Source organism: Diaphorina citri, unplaced genomic scaffold (genome assembly GCF_000475195.1).
Source record: "Diaphorina citri unplaced genomic scaffold, Diaci psyllid genome assembly version 1.1 scaffold45, whole genome shotgun sequence".
Taxonomy (NCBI): domain Eukaryota; kingdom Metazoa; phylum Arthropoda; class Insecta; order Hemiptera; family Psyllidae; genus Diaphorina; species Diaphorina citri.
Window position 1 is genome coordinate 397,625 of NW_007377482.1, and position 12,833 is coordinate 410,457.

At 38.7% G+C, this 12,833-nt stretch overlaps 1 protein-coding gene across 1 annotated transcript in view; it reads left to right on the forward strand.

Moving 5' to 3' along the window:
• Positions 1-6,860, forward strand: part of LOC113469645 (fatty acyl-CoA reductase 1-like) — a 49,043-nt gene extending 42,183 nt beyond the window's left edge. The window contains exons 3-5 of the mRNA XM_026827503.1: positions 3,209-3,328; positions 5,991-6,265; positions 6,727-6,860. Coding sequence (XP_026683304.1) covers positions 3,209-3,328; positions 5,991-6,265; positions 6,727-6,845 — 514 coding nt within the window. The 3' untranslated portion in view covers positions 6,846-6,860. The remainder of the gene's footprint in view (positions 1-3,208; positions 3,329-5,990; positions 6,266-6,726) is intronic.
• Positions 6,861-12,833: the final 5,973 nt, after the last annotated feature.

Consider the following 12,833-nt stretch of genomic DNA (forward strand, 5'->3'; position numbering starts at 1 on the left):
TGGGTATAGATTTGAAGATTGTAGACTTAGGTGATGGTTGTAGACTCAAGGACGTTTGGTATTATTATTTTATTTTTTACCGAAATCCAAAGTTTTTCTGGAGTTTTCTTTAGTTATTTTAGTTTTGAGTTACATATTTCTTGTTTCATCTCTTCCTACTGGTAATCCTAATTTTGTGTTTAATTTTACATCATCCAAGAAGTTCGTATGAGGCATTTGAAAAAGTCCCAAAACGGACCAAACGTGTAGTTTCATTAAAATAATAATAGTAGTAAAACCGTTTTCAGTCTGAATACATTACAATACCGACCTAGTGATCCTAGAATGAATCAGCCTGAACTTGGTTCACTAACGGACTAACGCATTATTTACAGACCTAATAGAGGTCAAGATAAGAGGTTACCATTGTAAACAAGAAGTAAAGAATCCAAGAGCAAGGTTATATGGTACTTCCATATCACCATATCTCTGGTATCTGTAGTCTTCTGGGTTGACTTAGGTTGAGACTAGGTTAATAGAACTATTAACTAATGACCGCCAGTTAGCTAGGTTGGTAGAGCGTCTGCCTGCCTACTAGCCGCTAGGCCGAGGGTTTCGATTCCCGCCCGGGGCGGATTTTATGCTGAAGATCCATTTTGACTTCATTGTTGGTCAAACGATAGATGTATCTCCAAGTTTCTAGTTTATGTAGAACCCTTTTTTTTTTTTTTTTTTATGTCAAACATTTTTTTTTTTTTTTTATTATGAATTGTTTATTTATTTCCTTGTTTATTTTTTTGTCTATACCGTAGGGGTAACACATTTTTTATCCACCACAACCTGACCGTTCCTTTTTTTTTTTTTTTTTTAAGAAAATTATGTTGTCTCTCTTTTACCACCTTAAAAAATTAAAATGGAATTTAGGTTATATCTGACCTCTCCCTGATTTAATTTCAATGCCACAGTCAAATTTCAATTTCAAAAACATTTAAACATCATGGACATTTCTGGAATCGCGTGAATCTACAATTTTCCTCCTTTGGATCATTCGAAGAAGAAAGAAATGCAATTTTATTATTTGTAGGTTATTTATAATGTAGTTATAGGTTAAACACACATAGATATATTGGCCGTGGCATTCCCGTGATGCTTTGCCTTGGCTTAAGTATCCGGTAAAATGATTTTTCTTTAATACTATTTACTATTTATCTCTATAATCATCTAAATGAAAACCAAACAAAAAATATTACGTAAAAGCAACGAAAAATAAAGAAAAACACGGAACCACTCACGAAAGAAAAAAAAATGGAATAAAAAATTTAATGCATAGTCAAACCAGACATACCAGTACCCACAGATAAAGTAGAAAAAAAATCTTCAAATCGTATTTTAACATGACACTTTGCTTGTTTGTTTGTTTTTGTTTTATTATTACCTATCTATTTTTTTTTTCATCAGTGGAAGTGTTCATGCAACAACCACGTAATGTAAAACCAGTTCATACTCCATAAAAATCGCCTATTGTAGACGTCAACCAGTCTTCATCAACTAATCTTTTGATTTGCAGAACATATCCATTAGGACCAGGGATTGGTCATACTTCTTTGAGTACAAAGTACAACTACAACTGAGTACAAAGTGTTAGTACAGCTCAAAAAGTACAACTGATTTGTTAAAGAAAAAAAAACTGGTCCTTTAGGGTGTAACTTCTAGTCCCTTTAGTGGTGGGTCCCTTGTCTTCTAGTCCCTTTAGTGGCGGGTTCTAGGGAATGGCCATACTTGTTTGAATACAAAGTACAACTTTGTTAGTACAACTCAAGAGTACCTAACAACAGTATAATTCAAAGAAAAACTGATTTATTAAAAACTAAAAAAGAAAAAAAAACTGGTCTTCTTGGGGTAGGTTCAACTGGTCTTCGAGTCCTTTTAGTGGCGGGTTCTACAGGTAAAAAGACCAGTTCTAAAGTCCGAAATCCGAACCAGTCTATTTTGAAATGATGGCATCATAAGCACGTGGTGGTTCTGCACCTTTTTTTCTGGTTCCCAACCGGTTCCAATTGGAATCGGTTTTTATACTCGTAAAAACCTGGTACTTTACATTTTTCTCTTTGCAAAAGTTGTGACGTAATGTTGTAGAAGAAAAATTTCATAACAATTGCGACAGTACTTGGTTCTTATCTGGCCATCCAAAGGGACAATTGCTCGAGCATCATGAGCACATTACCCTTGGGGGAAAAATATAGATAAATACCTACAATAAATTATGTAGTTTAATGCAGTGATGATGTGCAACCGGGGCGATATCGCCCACTTTTGGGCGGTCTCCAAGTCTCGGTAGACATGTCAAAAGCTTGTATCTTGGGCGAACGCGTTACCCTTGGGGGAAAAATATAGATAAATACAATAAATTATGTAGTTTAATGCAGTGATGTGCAACCGGGGCGATATCGCCCACTTTTGGGCGGTCTCCAAGTCTCGGTAGACATGTCAAAAGCTTGTATCTTGGGCGAACGCATGTCTATTATTTATTAATTTATTTGCTGAATAATTTATTTCGCACATACAATAATTATTTATCTACTGTTTTCTACTACTAAGACAATCGTTTTCTTAGTTTCCTTAGAAAATAGTCGACAACGGTTTGAGGAGATCTTTGAGGGAGAGGTGAGTTGAGAAAACGAACTTTATTTTATTTTTTTTATTTTTTTATTTTTTTATTGCCACTTGAGAGACTTTGCTCTTTATCTTTTTGAGGTAACTCTTGCTTTGGCATCTACATACTTGTAAAAATTTAGTAGCCAAAACCAAATGTCAGCCCAAAGCAATCACCCCAGGGCTGATTGAGAGGCTGTCCAAAATCGCCGACCCCGTCTGTACACGGGAAAAGGTGAAGGAAAAGAAGAAGATTACATTGATATAGGAGTCTTTTCTGACGAACTTCCTGTGTGCGGAGTCCAGGATGATATTTGGTCACAAATTTCGACATGAGATATTTATTTAATTGATTGAGTTGATTATTTAATTAAATAATTGAAAAGGAATCAATTTGTTTGAATTGATGATATTGGAATTACAGTACCTCTAGGTTATGAATTTAATGTCTTAGCATCTTAGCAAATGAATTACTGCGACTGTGTAAAATACCTTACTTTCCTTCGCATACCTATAGGATAAGGAAATTAGAAAGACTGGAATTTTGATCATCACTTTTTCTTTTATTCTGTTTCAGGGATTGTCCGGGAGTGAATAAAATCTACCTCCTCATTCGGGAAAAGAGAGGCAAGACTAGTCGACAAAGAATAAAACTTGCAAGTTCATTTGTTTACGAGTATGGGCCGAATTTCGAGTCGTGAATAAATCTAATACTCACTCGTAGATACTCAATGGCTGGACTCCTTCCATCCATGTCCAACAAACATTCAAAAACACATTCAAATTCAAAACTTTCACTGAAAACGACGATTCAGTGAGCCAAACTATAGACTACCATATAAAGATTCGTTTCCCCGGCAGCAGGCTTCTACTGTGAGATAGTGGGGTGAAATTCGCAAGCAATAGATATTGATGACAAAATTCCATACGGCTGAAATTGAACAAAAAGAGGTTTGATGTCGGGAACTGTAACTGCTATGGTCTCATTACCCCGGATTTAGAGAAGGAAGACAGGATGTGAGAAAGCCAGCCTTTCCAAGAACGACCATTACCAGTTCAGGATAAAATCTGCCCCGGGCGGGAATCGAACCCACGGCCTAGCGCTTACAAGGCATACACGCTATCCTCCAAGCTAACAAGGGTGGTGAGTTCCAGACTTTTCACAAGTACATAGCTAAGTTTAGGTGTGGGTGGTTCATCGTCAATCTCCCCTCCCACTATCTCTATTTCCCCTTCTTGATATTATTGTGATTTCCCCTCCGAACATACGCGCGACTACGCGACATACCAGTGACGCGGAAATGAACAGTAAAGGTCGCCATGAAAACCAGGACTAGATCTGGACGAACTTGAACTTGAAAATCTATAAAAGCTCACCAATCCAAGTTAGCAAGTTGTACTGGTCAGTCCAGTTTGCTTCGGTAGGAATACAAGTACGTTCATTACATGATGGTAATATCCAGTAGTGGTGTAGTTCTGGTTGCCCACCTCTGTGGCCGAGTGGTCAAGAGCACTGACTCTCAATCTGGAGGTGCTGGGTTCGAATCCCGGCCAGGGCGGAAATATTCTGACCGAACTTTTCCGTTCTTGATTAGGCATGGATGTAAAAGAATGTGTCTTAAAGTAATAATAATAGTTCTTATTTATACTGCTCGCATAGGACTGAAAAGTCCCTTTACTCCAGCAGTAGGCTACTACTATTATTGTGGTCAAATTCTCAAATTATATTGATAAAATTCCATACCTCGGCTGGGATTGAACCCACGAACTAAGCAACGTTGGTTTTGGTAGAGAGGTGACTCTCTGGGCAATCTGCTGGCTTTTCCCGACCTTGCTCAGACTGGGTGAGGTTGTGAGGAGTCGGGAGGTAGCTTGTCTCCGAATGAGGATAAAGCTCCCAGTGACTTTAAACCCCCTCAAAAAATTACATTCAAGCACCAAAATATAACGCATCACCAGCTGCCCTTTATTGGTCCAGTCTTCTTCTCCCATCAGTCCTTTCTCTGGGTTTGAACCTGAATCAGAAATCAGGACCCATATCAGCGAGTAAAAACAGCACAGCCAGCCTAAACTCCTGTTTACCAGGCGAGCGCCTTGACCACTACACCACCGAGGTAGGTCAAAGTAATGCGAAAGCAGTTCTAAGGTACATTATTTTTTTTCTGGTCTCAATGACGTTATGTCCGCATGGATCACTGAAGTTAAGCAACGTTGGTAAAGAGGCGACTCTCTGGGCAATCTACTGGCTTTTCCCGACCTTGCTCAGGCTGGGTGAGGTTGTGAGGAGTCGGGAGGTAGCTTGTCTCCGAATGAGGATAAAGCTCCCAGTGACATTAAACCCCTCAAAAAATTACATTCAAGCACCAAAATATAACGCATCACCAGCTGCCCTTTATTGGTCCAGCTGTCTTCTCCCATCAGTCCTTTCTCTGGGTTTGAACCTGAATCAGAAATCAGGACCCATATCAGCGAGTAAAAACAGCACAGCCAGCCTAGTTAGCTTAGTTGGTAGTGCGTCTGCCTTGTAAGCGCTAGGCCGCGGGTTCGATTCCCGCCCAGGGCGGATTTTATCAGAAAGAGAGGGAGGGAAAAGAGAGATAGAGAGAGTAACGGAGGAGAGAGCTAAAGAGAAGTTGGGACGAAGAAAGGGGGAAAGAGACGGAAGGAAAAGGAGAGGAAGAGACGATGGGTAGGGGAAAGAGAAACGACGAAGAAGGAGGGAAAGAAGATAAAGAGATGAGTAAACAGAAGAATATCGGGATTGGGAGAGACAGAAAAGATAAAGGAGCTATGGGTAGACAGAGAAAGGGAGGGAAAGGGGAGAAAGCACGTGGGCAGGAAGGCGTTATAAGGTTCCCCACGCATTGCCGGCACGATGACGTCAGCAAACCACCCCCACCACAAAACTTTAGACTTTACGCTGTTGCCAAGTTCCCCCACTGCTCAATGTGATCGTTTGTTCTTTGTTTCTAAGCTGAAAAAAAAACGGGTGTAATTTGAATAGTTAAATTTACCATACCAAATCAAATAATGAATTATTTGTGGTTAAATTTTGTGAGGATCACCATTACCAAGTGCCTTCTTTACCTTGATCTGCCTTGTAAGATGTAAGCGCTAGGGAGTCAAAATTCTCTATCAAAATTCTTCAAAAGTCAATAAAGGGAACTATCAAACCCGTTTTCAATACATCTTTTCTAAGGCTATCTCGTATCTTTTCCACCCGCAGTCGTTTGCCTCATTAGATGTTAGAGTTTTCTCTATCAATCCTCTTCAATATTCAATAAAGAGATAAAGGGAACTATCAAACCTCTTTTCTTTACATCTTTTCTGACGCTTTCTCGCATCTTTTCCGCCCTCAGTCGTTTTTCAACTTATACGAGCAGTTCCCTCTATCAAACCTCTTCAAAAGTCAATAAAGAGACCTATAAAACCCGTTTTCCTTACATCTTTTCTAATTCTAACGCCTTCTCTCATCTTTTCCGCCCGCAGTCGTTTGTACACGTTTCGACCGCCTACTCCAATTGCCGCCAGCCGATCATAGAGGAGCGGTTCTACGAGCCGCCTGTCAATCCAAACCACCTGATTCAAATCACTGAACTTCTCAACGATGACATGATCGATAAAATCACCCCAGGTAAGATTTAAAGACACCTGCCTCGGTGGCGTAGTGGTCAAGACGCTGGTAAACAGGAGGGCCTGGGTTCGATCCTAGCCGAGGCATGAAATTTTATCCTCATTTAAGGTAGCAGCACGATTGCCCAGATGATCACATTGGTCCCCCATCCAAACACTAACCACGCGCAACGTCTCCTTACTTCAATGGTCCATTGAAAACTGTGCTATCGTCGCTGGCTAATCAAGTATGCCGGGAGGCGCGAACGTCAAGAGTTCAAAGCGGCGAACCGCGCATCCTATACATATTAACACGATATGATTTCAAGGTTTTTTCGTCATTTGTTACTTAACTAGGAATCATCTTAAGAGCATTGATTGAAGACTCATTAACTTTGTGAAGACCCAAAAAGTGAAGTAGTACCTATTCGTTTTCCAAACAACCCAATAGCATTTTAAGGCCCAATAATTCTCCTTTTGCAGGTATCGTAGACTATTGGCCTAACACCTACGCTTTGACCAAACAAGTGGCTGAAGATATGGTGCGTAGAGGAGGAGCAGGTATGCCTGTAGCCATGGTCCGACCCAGTATAGGTGAGTAGCCCAGCCAGATAAGCTAGAGGAGTAGAGGACGTGGGTTCGAGTCCTGAGAGACTCGTGGACTGGACTGTTCAATAGATGATTCTTAGATATTAAATTACCTGGGTTGAACATCACATCAGATTTTCCTTAAAGTCCTCTTTAGGTACCTCTAAGTCAGAGGTACCTAAAGTCATAAAAAACGGTCAGAAAAACCTTCTCTAAACGTTTAGTCTATGGTCAGTGACGTAAAAATCGCCGAAAAGCCACCAACTTCTGCAAGCTGCAATCTTGAAACGAGCGACCTAGCGCCTACATGTTGGTGGAAGTCCCCTGAAAGTTCATTAGTATCTGACCTGAAGTTTGTACGTCAGAGCTGTTATCCTAATCCAATTTAAATTGCTACTAAGTTAACTGAGGATATATGTATTTATGTAGATACTTATACACAATCACAGATAGGTATAGGTACCACACATAAAATTTCTACTGATAAATTACACCTAAGTAAAGCAAAATAAATGTTACTTTAGTTTCATTTGTATCTGGAAATCCCCTGAAAGTTCAATGTTAACTGTCTCGTCTGATTTGAAATTCTATGTTATCCTGATCCAACTACTGCGTAGGTACTACAGACTGTGTATATTACGAGTAGATACCATTTGTAACATGTCTACAGATAAATTACACCTAGGTACTTTACTTCCATACTTTCAGCAATGTTAGTTTCGTTTCATTTGTATCTGGAAATCCCCTGAAAGTTCAATGTATCTGACTGTCTCACTTGAAGTTCTATGCTTTATAATGTAACTACTGTGTATGTACTACAGACTGTGTACAGGAACCTTTTATAAAATTTCTACTGATAAATTACACCTACATTAGTACTTCCATACTTTCAACAATGTTAGTTCCATTTGTATCTGGAAATCCCCTGAAAGTTCAATGGTATCTGCCCATGTATGTGCATTGTGCAATATTTGACCTGAAGTTCTCTGTACCTACGTTAGAGCAATCTTGATCTAACTATTGCGGTCTGAAATTCCCCAACTGATGGTGATCTTTGTTTTTATCTCCCTGGAACTCTTTTTGTTTTTATTATTCTCTTTATTTTTATTTATATTTCTTTATTTTACAAACAAGGAAAATTATTGTTTCTTAGGAATATCTTTGGGCCTTCAGAGAAGTGTAGTAGTGCACACCTTACACCTGCCAATCTTGGTACCAGGAATTTCTATACCTACCAATTTTGGTGCCGTGCATTTCAAACCTATCTTTGGTACCGTGTATTTCAATACCAATTTTGGTACATCATATTGCAACCCTATCTTTGGTATGACGTATTTCAATATTTTCAATGTTATCTTTCGTATTACGTATTTGGTTGTCTAAGACGGTATCATCTGCCTGTCTAACAATACTTTATTAGAAGATCAGGAGACCCATTTTTTCTGTCATCTGATTTAGGTACATTGGTATTTCGGTTTTTCTAGTTCTACTTTAGTTTTTTTTTCTCGTCTTATCTCCACGTTTTACTTGAAGGTCTCGAGTCATTTTCAATAAGCACGGTAATAGGTAGATGTAGACGTGTACTTTAAGACTACCACTCTCCCATATGTACAATTTGGAATTCGGACCCATTCCACTAGTGTGCTCTTTCTTTCTTTTTGTTGTTATTACAAACCTTCAGGTGCTAAAGATCGATCTTTAATGCACAATGATTTAGCAAAATCTCCAGCCTTAAATCACCCGTTCAAAATACCATTTATTTTTATTCCACAATGATTAGCAGACATTGTGGCGAAGTACCTATAAACCTATTAATAATTAGGTACTTAGGTTTCTGTGAGGCACTTCGCCTGAGAGTAATCACCTATAATGGCCTAGCGCGGAGGCTATAATGGGCAAGATCTTCTGCTTTTGGCGAATTAAGGTCAACGTATATTTTGGGTGTTCTTGAAGGACATTCCTATTACCTATGTGTCTTATGGGTGTGAGAAAGAAATAAATTAATAGAACTTGAAGAATTAAACATTCTAAGCATTCTTTAAGTTCCCAATAATTAAACATTACCTATGTAGGTACTTATTATATTTATAAATGGTCTTACTAAAGAAAATGTGATTATGGGATGATATTTGACCTTTTTAGAGCTTTGACAATAACAAAATAAAATACCTGGTCCATTATTATTAAGTTTTGTAATCATCCTAATTTGTACAAAACTTGCTATTTTGTAATAGTTGAAGATGAGTGTTGCTTATCATTGCCACTTGTAATTTATTAAATTTCATTGTTCAAAATTTAAAATGTCTTCACAATGCCGGTAGCTATTTGGCACAGCCCAATATAGGCAACGGCACCAAACACTCGTTTCGCAATTGATTTATTTTGCCTCCGCCAAAAATTGCAGTGGGTTTGAAACGAAAACCTTTTCGATTTTGGTTCGTACGTCCTCGGGACATTACGTGTTAAAAAAAATTATTATTAAAATCATAGTTCGTCTTAATGGTGTTGTGTTCTGACAGTCAAAAAATAAATAGGAACGGGGCATCTAAATTATGTTGTTGGGTAATCATAATCACTAATCAGTTATTGGGGTTAAGACCGTCTTTATAGTTTCTATGGAATTCAAAATTTTTGGTAAATTAATCAAATGGAAGGTAAATCAATCAAGTGGAAAGTAATCCATCACTGGAATAGAAAGAGTTCTAGGCCTCCCGGTAAGAGAAAAATGCCCTGGTGAAGTAAATCAATCAAATTCCCAGTAAATTAATCAAAGTGGGAAACTTGTTATATTGAACATGCTTCTAATATCGGGATGGTTGATTGTTTGTTTCATTTTCAGATCTGGGCATACTGTTTTACTCTGAACAAGTACAAGAGCATTCACAAATTATACATCCTGTTCCTACATCAGTTTCGAGGTTCATAGCACGTTGAACACATTAGTTTCCAGTAGATCACTGAAGTTAAGCAACATTTCAGGATGAGTGACCATCTCGACAACCACGTCCTGCTGGCTTTGTCCGCCCAAACTCGGGCTGGGTGAAGTTAATGAGGTGGATAGCTTGTCTCCGAATTTAGGGGAAACCATCGTCACCTTGGTCTTTAGTTGAACATAACACGCTAGCTACTACTTATTTGCCAAAACAAAGCTGCCATCTTTATTTGAACATAACACGCTAGCTACTACCTACTTATTTGCCAAACAAAGCTGCCATCTTTAGTTGAACATAACACGCTAGCTACTACTTATTTGCCAAAACAAAGCTGCCATCTTTAGTTGAACATAACACGGAGTCCAGTATGTAGGACTATTGCACCCCAAAAGAAGAAGAAGATGAACCTTTTTTAACCTTTCTTCCGCAGTTTTTCGACCCGATGCGTAAACGCTGCCCACACTACCTGTCCAAAATGGTGGCGGTGACTGGCGACTGTCTCAAACCCGGCGTGGGCATCAACTCCGAAGACCGACAAACCCTAGTGGACAACATCCATGTTGTGTTCCACTGCGCAGCTACTGTGCGGTTTGATGCGCATCTGAAAGTAGCGGTCAGTATCAACCTAAGAGCGACCAAGGCACTGCTGGAGATGGCTAAGGAGATGAAACAACTAAAGGTGAGTTTCTGGGGAGCGGTCTTCCAGTCTTTACCTATAGTTAGTAGAGTCTTTTCAAACAAAATTAGCGTCCCGTTAACTGAACTTATTGTTTCATTACAAATTTTCATCAGTAAATGGTTTCTTCAAATTAAATTGATCCCAAGGGCAAGGCAATGCCTAAACCCTTGACAAATGGAGTGCGTCTGAATCTGAAGGCATGTGATGTATTCCAATCCACTCTTTAACGTTATTTGAGTTCTGCGAATGTGCAGAAACGAGTTTTTGTGAAATAACGTTCAAGAGTTCGGTTAAAGTTAAAGGGACTCTAATTTTGGTTGCAAAAACTCGCTAGAGTTAATACCTACGTAGTAGTGTCTCCGCAGTTAGGGGAAGAGGTGTGGTTGGGTGGTCCCTCAGAAGAACCTAGACACTTAAATAGGTATAAAAAAAAGAAAAAAACATTGATTTAAAAATAAAGATCCTTGAGATTTCCCCATGAATAACTCATCCCCAAAGGGAATTTTCAAAAATATTATTGAGAATTCCACCGTACTGACGATGACGTCCACACGAACGATTCATCATACAAAAAATTGCAGCTACCATCAGTTACGAGTATAAAAAAATGAGGAGGAAAAAGAAAAGAACAAAAACAAAACATCCATCAACTGGTCCACTGTTGAGGAAAAAGTGCAGTAAAAATTACCCACATAAAAAAAGAAGAACAAAAAATCCTTCTAAAGACTAAAGATAAAACCAAAAAGCCAAAAACTTTTAAAGATCAGGCACGAGTTATATAACATGACTTGTCTTGAAAATGCATGTGCTTTAACTGACCTAACTCACGTGTATGATGCATGAACTTCGAACTCACTCTGAGTACCTACGTCATCATTGTCATCAGACAAAAAAAAAATCTTTATCAGAATTTAATTAGACTTTAAATTGAGGAAAATTAAGCAATAAAGCTGTATCCACACTTACCTAGTTGACGCTGGCAATCGACGAGGTGAATCTATGTTGTCGAGACAGTGTACGGTTTCAGTCGATCAACGGCATTGACTATGACCGTGTAGACACAGCTTTACAATGGAGGTCTTATCGTTAGTGTTGGGAATAATCGATTATGTGAAATAATCGATTGTTCCCAACACTACTTATCGTCCCGAAATAGAAGAGAGATGGAGGAGAGGATAGGAGAAAAATCAGCCGTTCCGGGGACGAACCTTATCTGTGATAAAGTTCGCCCCTTGCGGGAATAGATCAGTTGCGCTTACTTGGGTGATGTAATGATGTTTCAAAGTCATAGAGCAGGAAAAATGTGGACCAACGGAATTTTTCTTTTTCTTCTACAACTTCTAGATCCCGAGATAAATCGATTAAAAAAATACCGGTAAATCGTGAACTTTGACGTCACGGCATACGCTCCCGTAGGCGATGACGTCACATCAAATTTCCCGAGCAAAGCTCCTTCGCAGGCAACGCATTAATGTGTTTGTGCGCATACGTTTCTGCGCATTTCTTTCTTCTCCTCGGCAAGCGTGCTTGCATAGTGGCGCTACCTAGCGGACGAAAAAACCAACTGCGTAAAGTCTGACGTCACACATCTTTGAACTCTTTCATTAGGACGGAAAATAAAAATTTAATTTTAGACCTTTTACATTTTTTTTTTTTTTTTTTGGGGTATAGATTTGAAGATTGTAGACTTAGGTAATGGTTGTAGACTCAAGGACGTTTGGTATTATTATTTTATTTTTTTACTGAAATCCAAAGTTTTTCTGGAGTTTTCTTTAGTTATTTTAGTTTTGAGTTACATATTTCTTGTTTCATCTCTTCCTATTGGTAATCCTAACTTTGTGTTTAATTTTACATCATCCAAGAAGTTCATATGAGGCATTTGAAAAAGTCCCAAAACGGACCAAACGTGTAGTTTCATTAAAATAATACCTAATAGTAGTAAAACCGTTTTCAGTCTGAATACAGTACAAAATCGACCTAGTGATCCTAGAATGAATCAGCCTGAACTTGGTTCACTAACGGAATAACGCATTATTTACAGACCTAATAGAGGTCAAGATAAGAGGTTACCACTGTAAACAAGAAGTAAAGAATCCAAGAGCAAGGTTATATGGTACTTCCATATCACCATATCTCTGGTATCTGTAGTCTTCTGGGTTGACTTAGGTTGAGACTAGGTTAATAGAACTATTAACTAATGACCGCCAGTTAGCTAGGTTGGTAGAGCGTCTGCCTCGTAAGCGCTAGGCCGAGGGTTCGATTCCCGCCCGGGGCGGATTTTATGCTGAAGATCCATTTTGACTTCATGTTGGTCAAACGATAGATGTATCTCCAAGTTTCTGGCTTATGTAGATTTTTTTTTTTTTTTTTTAATGTCAAACATTTTTTTT